General features: G+C 40.3%; 3 protein-coding genes across 3 annotated transcripts in view; 1 reads left to right on the top strand and 2 right to left on the bottom strand.

The window, feature by feature from the left end:
* The window catches only part of LOC137982196 (uncharacterized), a 14,695-nt gene extending 13,275 nt beyond the window's left edge, over nucleotides 1-1,420 (bottom strand). The window contains exon 1 of the mRNA XM_068829264.1: nucleotides 884-1,420. Coding sequence (XP_068685365.1) covers nucleotides 884-1,172 — 289 coding nt within the window. The 5' untranslated portion in view covers nucleotides 1,173-1,420. The remainder of the gene's footprint in view (nucleotides 1-883) is intronic.
* A 124-nt stretch (nucleotides 1,421-1,544) lies between these two features.
* On the top strand, nucleotides 1,545-6,462 carry LOC137982198 (uncharacterized). The gene is made up of 4 exons (XM_068829265.1): nucleotides 1,545-1,663; nucleotides 3,109-3,913; nucleotides 4,435-4,758; nucleotides 5,172-6,462. The coding sequence occupies exons 1-4, from the start codon at nucleotides 1,658-1,660 to the stop codon at nucleotides 5,378-5,380; spliced, it is 1,344 nt and encodes a 447-aa protein (XP_068685366.1). The 5' UTR covers nucleotides 1,545-1,657; the 3' UTR covers nucleotides 5,381-6,462.
* A 469-nt stretch (nucleotides 6,463-6,931) lies between these two features.
* LOC137982199 (uncharacterized) overlaps nucleotides 6,932-12,500 on the bottom strand; it is an 11,630-nt gene continuing 6,061 nt past the window's right edge. The window contains exons 2-4 of the mRNA XM_068829266.1: nucleotides 10,822-11,090; nucleotides 9,160-9,292; nucleotides 6,932-8,103 (exon numbers count right to left, since the gene is read on the bottom strand). Coding sequence (XP_068685367.1) covers nucleotides 7,808-8,103; nucleotides 9,160-9,292; nucleotides 10,822-10,944 — 552 coding nt within the window. The 5' untranslated portion in view covers nucleotides 10,945-11,090 and the 3' untranslated portion in view covers nucleotides 6,932-7,807. The remainder of the gene's footprint in view (nucleotides 8,104-9,159; nucleotides 9,293-10,821; nucleotides 11,091-12,500) is intronic.

Genomic DNA, 12,500 nt, shown 5'->3' with positions numbered 1-12,500 from the left:
TAAAATGGACATCAATTGTTAAAATTAATTAAAGACCTCATTAGTTTAGTGCTTCATGCACGCGATCTTACACTCACTCACTCACTCACTCAGACAGACAACCCCGATGACGTTGTGCATTACGGGTTAGTCCGTAAGCACAAAAACTGAAAACCTTTATTAAACACGTGACATTGATGAACCTAAAATGGACGCGTTACAAAAATGTACGTGTAGTCCAGTATCCCCTAGTTTCCATTCTCATCCAGCCAGCACGGATTCAAATCCAGGGAAAGAGTATGAAAATTAATGACTTGCCAGCCTAGCTGAATATCCACTGCGGAACACCCTCGTTGGGTGCCTCTGTTTTAGATGAAGACACCAGTAACTCGCCCTTTTTTTACACTGACGTCAGAATATATTGAATGGCTTATATTGTTAGGTAAATTTTTCAATTTTCTCTGTATTTTCAGGAGAAACGAAAAGAACGTAAACCATGCAAGCATTCTGGTGTTGTTTGTAAAACGAGGGCACCATGCTAGAGGCCTATAGATGGTTTTCAATTACATGACGCGACGGCCACGTTGGCGTATAAAACTACAGCAAATTATGGCTCATGTTTTGCACTATAATAGAGTCAAATTCCCAAAAGACCTTTTTTCTCTATTGTTCTGTACACCAACATGGCCGCTGTGACGTCAGGTGAAAACCATCTATTGCGTCACCGATCGAGTCTGAAGAAAAGTTTCACTTTCTCTTTTACTTCCGGCCTGTACCCTTCGTTTGATTCATTTTCGAACAGAAATAAACAAGTTTGTCGCCTCGCAGAGAATATAAAAGCACGCATAGCTTTCCAAAAAAACGGATTGCGTATATTTAATTGACACAATAAGCTTGCTCCTACCTGTTTTCTGAAGCAAAGCTCGATAGATCTCAGCGTACCCGATACCAGCCTTTTCTTCGTTGATAGACAATCGCGATTCATGTGCATGGACGACAAACACTGCTAAATCCATATTTAGCCTTGGAATGGTTTCCTCGCTCGTCTCAGCCATCTTTGAGAGAGGGAAGTAATGTTGTTGAACAGAGAATCCTTGTGTCGTTTTCTCTCTTTCCAGCCATTTTTCAACAGCATCAAACTTGTAGGTTTGGTCGCAATTGAAAAGATGGATGGTTTGCACTTTCGACATCATTTCTTTCTCACTGATAACACTTTTAACCCTTTATGTTGCTACGAAAATGCTTCACTCAAAAGTTGGATGAGCAATGCACTCACTCGTTTCATCGAATTGTTTATCGTTCTATCTGATCGATCCAATGACCAACGACGCAAAATTTCCCGGAAAAAAAAACTGTCATTCTTCGGTATTTTTAAACTCTTCGACACAGTCACGCAACTCTAACTTTGTCACGCGATTGACTTCGTTCCGTATCCTCGAAAAGAGTCTGATGTGTGATTCCCAAAGAAATACATAATTAAAGAGAAACTAGCAAAGAAGTCCACAATGATCGAAAGTTGAACTCTTCAAATAAATTGCCATTTTAATCACGTGATAAAATTCCAGGAAATTTTCATGACGTCATCTAGTGTCATCAGCTAAAAAGGAGTGTATTTTTCATTCCCTTTTGGATCGCAGTGCAGTCTTTCTTGACGCAAGGAGGCCAACGTCGTCTTACTATGGGGGTAAGTTAAATACAACGAAATGATAATGTCCCCTTTACATCTAATTGTAAGGAAGCCATTCGAAGCGAGGTGATTTAGCCTAGAATATGGACGCCGGGAAAGCCACGAGATAGGCTCACTTCACATTTCACTGGGCGCTGGAAATATTGTATCCCTTCTGGTAATAAGGTACCTAAACAGAAAAGCAAGTCGTGTTAGTTTGCACCATGCTATTACAATGGTTTTAATGTCGAGGAAACCTCAATTCTTCATTTTTGATCCCATATGCAATGATATTTCAGGTCTTTTTTCATTGACTAAGTTTCCTTGTTCCTACTTTTCTTGGAAAGCAAATGTTAACGAGATCTTTATTTCTTACCAAGATTCTTAAATAAAGTTTTTCAACATAAATATATTTGAAAAGAAATAGACTGAAATAACAAAAGGAAAAGTTTGCCTTCGTATAGTTCAGTCTTAACAGGGAAAAAGAAAAGCTTTCACTTTCGATAAACTTCCGGCTTTTGTTTTTTTCGTTTGGTAATAAGCTAACCGGTCGAATCAGACCGGAGCTTCAACATCCTATTTCCTCGCAAATCCTTGGACATAATTTTTTTCGGTTTTGGTTGTTCCAAATTCTTTCCTCCCAATCAAGAGGCATTTCAAATGCACCATTACAGAGAATTTCACACCAACAGCATTCAATCGCGAGACCACATTGCTCCGAAAGTGTTGTAGTATCCTGATACTCATCAGTCAATCAGAGGCAATCACATTTCTATGCCGTCCTATTTTTCTTTCACTTTCGTTCCATATTCTTGTCCCTTCCGGGTTGATTTTTTAATTTCGGCGCTTAAGATTTAACAGCGTGGTGTTCTAGAGTGTATATAGAAGAAACTGATTATTGTCTTGATTTCCTCTCTGGGACGGAAACTCTTCATGAAATATTATGCATAATCATAAGATTACAATTTACTCGATTGAGCTTTACCAAGTTGTTATGTGACAGTCAAATAAACCAATCACATTCAAAGTTGCAGTTGAAATCAACCAATCATTTCAATCACCATAGAAACAGTGTACAGACTCCTAAATTGGACTTTCGTTCTTTCTTTTCTTTCAGAGCCATTTCATAACTTGGCTCTTCTTTTCTCGGAAATTATAATTTTTATGATTAATTGGTAAGAGGACTTCGTGTCGTCCAATTCGGTCGGTAATCATACTCGTGATAAACGAATCGCACTCCCGCTACACGGTTGTCCGATTTTGTTATCACTCGTATAATTACAGACCGAACTGATCTCCACTCAGTCCTATTATGATCACACAATATTTTCTTGGGGTGCTATTGCATCGACCAACGCATTTAGCAGGCTCACATTCTTTTAGAATTCAAATTCCACTCATATGTATGAAGGTCAATTAAAAAACCATGACGTGTTTCTTTCATTGAACTAATTATTCTGCAGTCCGAAGGGTCCAAGCACGAGACTCGCTACACGTACGTGGACAACACGGAAAGAGATCGAAGGGCTGCAAGGGAGAGAGAGGAACGCCGACTGGAAAATGAACGAAAGCAAAAAGAGTATGAAGAACAACTTCGCATTAAAAAGGAACAAGAGGAAGAAGAGGAAAGAAGAAAGAAGCAATATCAAGAACGAAGGCAGAGAGAACAAGCACAAGAAGAGGAAAGGATAAGAAAAGAAGAAGCAAGACTCTTGGAACTGGAAAATGAGCTGTGCCTTCGCAGAGCTGAGTTGTACAATTACACATTTGGCAGCAAGACCCACCTTGATAGCTTCAGGGGGTTGGCGATTGATGATGTCACCAAGCTGAGAATTGGTGTATTTGGCCCAACTGGATCAGGGAAGAGTTGTTTCATAAATACGTGTGAACGCGCTGTGAGGAAAGAGGAAAAAGGCACTGTCCCTGACAATACGGCAGGAAGTGAAGGAACCATTATTCTCCAAGACTACCTCCCAGAAATGTTCTTCCGGTTGGTAGACACTCGTGGCTTCTTTAACTACAACTCTAACGAGAACGAGGAGTTTGAGAACATCCTAGAAGGACGGCTAAGACCAGGGGATAATGTGTTTCGCTCAGTGCCAGGAAGCAAAGAAAATACGGCGTCAAAGAACAACCTGCATTCCAACTCCGAGTTCAGTGACAAACTTCATGGTGTTATTATTGTTGTCAAAGCCAATGATAAGAGGTTGACGGAGGGGGCTCTGAAGGACTATTTGAATCCCGTCAGACAGATTCTTCGTAGACAAGGTATCAATCACACTCACTATTATTACTAATACTTTTCAGTAATCAGCTGGGAAACTTTTCAATTTATTGCCTGGCAGAACTGATGAGTATACCGCTATCTTGCCCAGAGGAAAAAAGTGGTTCCTGTTTGTTCCCCGAAGTGAAAACCTGATGGGTGATTATTTTGTAACACCTCTTGCTTAAACGCTTTGGGTAATCAGTCTGGCTTTGCTGCCATCAACCCCACCTGCACCCCTGCGATGCATATGGGCATTATTTCATCATAATTGGTGAAAGTTAATAAATTTTAGTTGCTTTCACTTATTCGACCTTGGGAGGAGATAACCAGTATGCTATTTAATGGAGTTGAATTTTTGGCCACTAAGGATAAATCTAATTTTCACCATAGCATATGCTTGCAAATTTAGCGCTATAACCTCTTGGAAACCCCTTTCCTCTGCAGAAAAAAAGATTTGGAAATAACGACACGGTCTTTAAAGTGAATGAATTTCTCAAACCTGCATTCTTTCTTCGCTAAATAGGAATTGCACCAATGACAGTTGTGACGCACCACGACACTCTGAAAACAAAAGAAGAAGAAGACAACGCCAAGTATGAAGCATCAGCAGCTACCGGAAGTTCACCTGGTCACGTCTTTTTCATGGCCAACTACACCAAAGAGAACAGCACACGCGATCCGGACATAGAGCGAATGACGTTTGATATTCTTCATTTTGCACTGCTGAGCGCTGAACGAGCGGTGAAGATTATGAAACAGAAACTGAAGAACGAAGAGGAGGATAGAATGATGCGAGCACTTGACGGGGTTAGCGTAAAAGAACAGGTAGCACCAGACTCCGCCGACGGTAAGCTTGTATTTTGGGATGCTTCAAAACCATTCAGTAATGTGCAGCTAAGCTTTTCGTCGCAGCCTATAGCTCAAAGGGGGTTTTCCCCAGGAGAAGTTTTGCAGCGTTGCACATTGCAAAATACATACTAAATTCATCGATGTAAAGAGCGTTTTTCGCCTCCGAAAGTGAAACTGCTCTTAAAATTAATTTTGCAGACTACTTCAGTGTTGACGCTAGACTATGCCCTTTGCCAAGTAAGGCGCATACGAAACATCTCCAAGCTTAGAGTACTGTTTGTTACATTTCTGCAGCATCTCAATTCCCTGGCTTTGCTTTAGCTCATGTTGTTTGCAGGCCCTAGTTTAATCACAAAAAATGCAAAGCCTAAACACACATTGAAATTATCAACCTTTTTCATTTGTTTCTAGCTTCTGTGGAGGTTTTCCTCCGCTTTCTGCAAAAAGAATACCAATGGAGCAGCAACAGTGTGCGAGAAGCTGTTAGCAAGCTGTCGAGAGATGACGTGACGACTGTCAAGCTGTTGGCCATGTGCTGGAAAGATGTTCGAAACTATTTTGTCGTTGGTATGAGGGCAATGATCGAAAAGGAGCTTAAAAACCGCGGCTTGATTTCTTAAGAAAGACAGTAGCATAGTAATAGTAGTGCAGGGATCCAAAGTTATTATACTTTTTAAAGGACTAAGGTCCTGCTATTTGACACAAGTCAACCTTTTAAACTGCAGTTTTCAGCAATCATAATCTTATTGGTAGCAAATGCTAGTCTTATTGGGACACTCCCTGTTGGATATCAAACTCAGGCGTGCATCTAATTATCTGGATTCCTGGACAATCATTTTAGCTCCCGATTTTTTAAAATGTTGCTTCAAACAGCCGAATGCTGTTCTCCTTTGTTCTTGCCTTTTAAATACAGTTTTCGATGATGACCTAGGATAGTGCACAAAAATGGCTGACAATGACTCGAAACACAGCTTTGTCAAGCGATTGCTGAATTCTGTTCCTTATTATAAAAGAGAAATGTTCTTCTTCATCACTGAACAAAAGTTTTGAAGTACGTTACACAAAGCTTTCGAAATTCATCCTCAATTTTTCTTCAGTGATCATGCCAACTCACGTCTGCTGCGTCCTAACACCCAAAGGGCAAAGGTCACTCCATCAACTCGGCCAATGTAAAAATCCTTGGCCAAAATGACCACCTTCTTTCACTTAATATCATCCTTCAGGTCATGAACTTTCATTTACGACGACCTTCAATGAACCATGATCATGGCAATCACCTCCCTCCAATTTATGGAATAATTTTGCAAGACTCAGTAAAACGAGGACGCAAATCCCAGTTATTATCACTGAAGAAGGAACCCGGATAGATTTCGAAAGCTTTGTGTGACTTGAAAAACTTTTGTTCATGAAAAAGAACTTTCTCTTTTATATTACTGTTTAATGTAATGCAAATCTAGTTTAGGTGCTTGTTGTGGGGCTTTAGAAAGTTAAGCGTTAGAAAGTAGTGGTATTGAACCTGTAACAGCAGGTTAAAATTTCAAATTGTGGTGTTGGCGTTTAAAACTGTAGTTTCGTCTCTTGATAAGGACAACAGTTTCCTTGACAGGATTCACAAACTTCAACTGTTTGAAGCGAACTTCAAAGCGGTTTATTTAAAGGCCATTTAGCCAGAGCTTGGAGAAAAAAATCTCCCTCCAGCTAAGCCATCGCCATCGTCCTTTTGGCCAATTCAGTCTTGTAAATCGAAGTTGTTCATTGTCGAAATGAGCGACGAGAAAGCAAGCACAGGGATGACACATGGCAGTACTTGCCAACTTCACACAACTCTTTCCAAGAAAGTTCTGGAGGTAAAATGACTGTTATAAACCACGGTCTAAGTTAGCACTTGTTTAAAAAAGTTTGAGTGTTTGATATAGTAGAAGCCTTGTTGCTATGCTTGTTTAGGGGGGCATGAAAAAGAAGTTTACAAAATATGTGTGAAGTGGGATAAGGTGTCAAATTTATTGATTAAAGTGCTTATTCCAATATATATGCAATTGACTCCTTTCCACAATTCGAACTCGACTCTTCACTGAAAGGATATAAATAAAAATACGGATATAAATACAGAAAACTTACGAATAGAAACCTAACAGAAATCCAGAAAAACTAGAAACTGACAAAATTCAAGACTTCAATCCGGGCTGATAAATAAATAATTATAATAAACGTGGTCAAAACTAAACAAAACCAGAGAAAGGATGCAAACGAGATTATTAATAGAGGTTAAAGTTAAAGTTAAAGTTAAAGTTAAAGTTAAAGTCACTTTACTTAACGTCGGTAGTTCCTTCAGTTGCGTAACTGGTATCAATGGAAGCAGACAGTGCGCCTTTTACCCTCCCTCCCTCTGTCAGTGCTCCGTTTCACGGATATTTAAAGCTATAGCTACACTGATCAGAGGAAATTGGAAACAAGACGTTGAAGTCACCAAGGATCGAACTGGGGACCCCTTGCTTCGAAAGCCTCGCACTAGCCAACTGAGCTACGCCTGCAAATGTTGGTTTTTGAGGAGAGGGGAAAACCGGAGTACCCGGGGAAAAAACCTCTCGGAGCAGAGTAGAGAACCAACAAAGTCAACGCACATATGGCGTAAAATCCGGGAATCGATCCCGGGCCACATTGGTGGAAGGCGAGTGATCTCACCACTGCGCCAGCCCTGCTCCCAAACAATTAAGATAAGGTAGCATTTTTACAGAGAAGAGAACAAAAAGGCAAAAACAAAGCAAAGGATATCTGAAAAAGAAAACACGGAAAATTTAGAACAAAAGGAAACTAACGATAATTCCCGGGGAGAATTCGTGGCTACAACGTATGCGAGCGTGAGGGTTACTGTATCCTTTGACATTTGTTTTAGAAAAGTGCCGAATCCTTTCGTGTGCGCTAAATTACTTTGTATCTTTAAAAGATTTAGCCTGGAGCCTGTATAATTTGCGTCACACGAGAAAGGAAGAAACGTGTGAGAGCTAGTCTAGCCTTCTTGCTAGGGTCACCACGGCACCAGGGTAAATCTAGCCCGATATAAACCCGCTTAGTGAAAGCCACACACGTTGAAAAAACGTAGACTCATCTTTAACTATTACTTGGACTTTTCCCTCATCGTCAGCAACAAGTTCTAATTGAGTAGTAGGACTTGAACGCCACTCCTGCTGCAGTCTTCGCGCCTCGTTATCGGACACTCGCCATTTTCTGCCATCCATCCAAACTTTTACGTCTGCGCTTCTATAAGAGATTGCACCGTTCTGCATGATAGTCGATAAGAGGACAGTACCTTTTGGATGGGTAGTTCGAGAAAGTTCTGTAAATTCTGAAGATCGGGAAACAGAGAATATATGATACACAGAAAATTAGGTTAAGGTTCACGCAAGTCTTGAGATTTGGACTAGTCGACGCCTCAACTTATTCAAGGGCTTGCGATTTAAAATTGTCTGAAAAAAGCGACTATGAATATGCATTTATGTCCAGACTGAAATACAATCTCAATTTGGGTAAACATCGCGAAGTCCCCCTTAAAGTTTAAAGGTCGATTAAATATTTTCAACAACAAAGTTAGCTTGAGGGTCAGGTTTGTTTCAAAGTGTAGAGTGCGCGTGTATGGTTATCTTTGGTTCTTTTATCACAAATAACACAAAAACAGCGGTGACAAACATCAGAATTAAACGCATGATTTGAAATTATCTTTTACTTGACGTTTCGTATTCTTCTGCATACATCTTCAGAAGTGACGGTTAAAAGAAAATTGGAGTTCACTAACTGAGGATCAGGCTACGAAAAGCTAAATCTTTATTAGTTTTTTGTTACCTATTGTTACTTAATAGTTAATAATCAACAAGTTAGTGAACTCAAATTTTGTATTAACCGTCACTTCTGAACATAATTTCAAACCATGCGCGTTTATATCTATGTTTGTCACCCCGCTGTTTGTGTGTCATTTCTGATAAAACTGAGATGGTCAAAGAAAAGGAGTATTTACGACTCGGTTCTTTTAAGTGTCTCGTGTTCTTTTCTCGAGCAGTTAACGTAAAGGGACAGACAGTGACGGTTCTTGAGAAAGGTAATAGGGGACAATTCGTTTAAGTTTAATTAAATTTTAGCGACGTTTATCAAAGATTGGGTACGTTTTCATCTGATCAGCTGCTAGCTCCATTCTGGACAGGAGGATCATGAGCAGTTTGAAGACTAGAAAAACTAAATTCATTTTAGCTCGCATTTGTTCTTAAGCAAAGGAATCATGATTCAAGGATCAAGGACTTCACAGAAGTAGTTTCTATGACTATCTATTTAAGGGAAATCTTGGCACAGAGGCTATTGAGTTCGTTGCTCGGACACCCGTATAATTGGAAAAATAAAGCTGAATCATTACCTTGGGGGGAGGTTGAATCTGTTCCATCAACGGATGCATTTGCTTCCATTACGTTTCCTTGGTTTTCCACTTTGTTATCAACAGGAATAACGGCAGTTTCCTGCGTCGGTCTTGATGGTACATTTGGAGTTACCTTGATGTCAAAAGAAAGGGAAAAAATATAATCGAAACCAAGTCTTTTCTAATCGTAAAAAATATTCCTTTTTGTGTGTGCAGACTTCGTTCTGTGAGAAAATAGATTATGTCAAAATTAAATGACTGCGTGAAAAGTTCAAAGTTACCCTAAGTGTTACGCAATGTTAGCAGCGGCAAAGACCTTAGTTACGGTGTCCAAGTCAATCCAGAAAGTTGCTCGCTTACATGATTGAAGGAGTGAGGTGGCTTGACTTGATCTATATTATTCTATCCTATTGTTGTAATATAATTTCTGTTTCAATGAAAAGGAGCTGTGCAAGAAGACACCCCTATATGGTTTCCACGTTTTCTTGCATTGATGATTTGCTTAAAACTCTCACCTTAAGTCACACATTCCCAAAGGACTTAGCGGGCTACTATCAGGACCGTTTACGATATAATTCAACGGATGTGTCAAACGAAGGTGGTTTTCCTAAAACTGGAAGCATTTCACTTCTCGAGCGTTTAATACCTTTGGCTAAACCTGACTGCCGAAACGTCCTTATGTTGTTAGCCTGCGAATAAAGACATATTTCGTTATTTATCTCATGTTCCACCACTTTTCAATCGCACTATTTTTTTCTAGAAATCGTCAAGACCCTGATCTATGTCGCTTTTCAAATACAGCCGGAGAAAAAACCCGACACTACGACCACAGTTCAGTTGGTTGAGCACCGGGCTGCCATGCGGGAGGTCGTGAGTTCGACTCCGGCCGGATCAACACTCAGGATCTTAAAATAACTGAAGAGAAAGTGCTGCCTTTGTAATTACATCTGCAAATGGTTAGACATTCAAGTCTTCTGGGATAAGGACTATAAACCGTAGGCCCCGTCTCACAAATATCTTTCATGTTCATTAGTTCCCTGTGGGACGTTAAAGAACCCACACACTATTCGAGACGAGTAGGGGATGAAGTTCCAGGTGTTGTGGCTGTCCTCTGTGAGTGTATCGGTGGGTGGGTATAGCAGGTCGATATCAGCTGAATAGCTGCCAAAACTTCAACCTGCTCAAGCAAATAATAATAATAATAATAATAATAATAATAATAATAAAATAATAATAATAATAATAAATAATAATAATAATAGGCCCAGTCACAGAACCCTTCCTGTTAATCAACATTGTATACACCATACACAATGCACCATTTAACAGACACCATCGGGACCAGGGCTGGTGTTCCCTGAATAGAAGTCGGATTAGTATGAACATTTGACCAAATTCTGGAACGGTGTCCTTAAGGAGAGGTTCTGCTGTGTTCATGAGGGGGAGGGGGGAGGGGTTCATGTCTGTCGCCTCCTTTCACATTCATGTGTGGGTTGGGTAGGTGGGTGAAATCAAAATAATATGGACTGATAGGAGCTGCCAGAAGCGCCTTTACAGGCTGACGTCCGTTCTCGCATCAGAGAAAGAATTGTAAACCACTCATGATGATGAGATTGTAAGTGATATGTGCGGTTTACAAATTTATTACCATTAGCAACTTACAGGATTGTTTTTAGCTTGTGTTTTTTTCTGGCACACAAACTTCTGGCCTCTTTTACGTGGATCCAGGAAATGCATCATGGCTTCTTCGTGAATTGGTCTGTGTTTCTTGTTCCAAGAAAACATGAAGCTTTTTCTGCCATCCAAGAGTTCTCTTTCAAAATGTGGCCATCCGATTTTCTTGAGTACACAATTGGAAATAAATTCTTTTTCTTCTTCTTGCTTACTCTCGTATTTCTCATCCCCACCAATGACAACCAACAGCTTTTCATCTTGAAAAGAAAAAACATTTACGTTCAAATATTTCGAAAATGACTTGTGACAACTTTTTTCTTGAGTTACATCTGGTTATAATTACACTGTGACGCCAATAATAAGTGCTATAAAGATAGTGAAACCTGGGCCCTGATGTCAGTTATACGTTGAAAAGATCCACCTCTATTAGATTTAGTTAGATGGAATTCAATAAGCGTAAGTGAATTTCTTGTTAATAAAAGTGAAAGTTCTTTGAATAAGTCAAAATGCCCTAAGACAGGGCAATGCACTGAGAACTTGTTAGAATCACTGTGAGAATAGTATAGACAGCCCAACCCTTTCAATGTTTAAGCCTGGTTTCCATATGATCGTCCAGATCGCCCCGATCGCCCCGATCGCCCCAGTCGTTTCAAATAATTTTCAGGGGCGATGGGGACGATTACATGGAAACACTATATACCCAGGCGATCGCTGACGACCCGGGCGACTGAGACGACCTTGATCGTCCGGATGGAACTCAGTTCTATCTAAGCACGATTCTAAAGCCGCAGCTACACCAGCGATTTTTTGCTCGCGCCGGTGATGCGATTTTTTTCAAATTTTGTCGCGTCGCTTGCGCACGAGGGTGGCTACACTTGTGACAAGTTTTTGGCGATAAATTGAAGGCCGTGGGAATCGCATACTTCAAGAAACCTGGACACTATAAACAGACATACCTCCTTTAATTTCATTGGCTAAATGCTCTTTAGTCGCGTCGCAGGCGCGGGCAAAAAGTTGCAGGGGGCTACACGGTCAACTATCTCTGCGATTTTGTCGCGAAAGGTTCAACTCTGGCGACTTTTTTCTTGCGATTTTTTTCACTTGTCGCGTCGACAGCTCAAGGGTGGCTACACGTGTGATTTTCAGTGCGCGCTGGCGACGCGACAACATTTGAAAAAATCGCATCGGCAGCGCGACAAAAAATCGCTCGTGTAGCCGCGGCTTAAGGACGGTGCCTACTATCGTTATTACGCATACTTTCTGCGCATTCTGAGATACTCGGGTTTCCTATCGGTGATGCTTACTAATACAGGGATACTTTTGCGGGGTTTAAAACTATCCGGAAAAAGTAGATCTTTGTAAGTACTCTTGGTATCCAAAAAGAAAATTGGGGGTAACCATGCATTTTCGAGAGAGAATTAAGCTTCAATTTCAGAAAGAACGCCATACATTGCTTTGTATTTTAAAGCTTTTCACAAATATTATTAATCAATTATCTTTGAAAAATGCGTGGTAACCCCCAATTTTTACATAATCCTACATTTCCAACATTTCATACATAATCATAAACCGGGGCAAAAATACCTAGTAGGCACCGTCCTTAAGGAGTCTTTGTTTATCAGAGTAGAGACATAAGGAGAAACAGAGAAAGACTTAAAGTGGTACTA

The sequence above is a fragment of the Montipora foliosa genome, chromosome 13, assembly GCF_036669935.1.
Source record: "Montipora foliosa isolate CH-2021 chromosome 13, ASM3666993v2, whole genome shotgun sequence".
Classification (NCBI taxonomy): domain Eukaryota; kingdom Metazoa; phylum Cnidaria; class Anthozoa; order Scleractinia; family Acroporidae; genus Montipora; species Montipora foliosa.
This window is presented reverse-complemented; position numbering and strand designations above follow the sequence as displayed.

Excerpts from the sequence above, each read along its gene's own strand:
- LOC137982198 (XM_068829265.1), top strand. Across the intron at positions 3,914-4,434 it reads ACAGATTCTTCGTAGACAAG|GAATTGCACCAATGACAGTT; the intron begins GTATCAATCACA and ends TTCGCTAAATAG. Across the intron at positions 4,759-5,171 it reads AGCACCAGACTCCGCCGACG|CTTCTGTGGAGGTTTTCCTC; the intron begins GTAAGCTTGTAT and ends ATTTGTTTCTAG.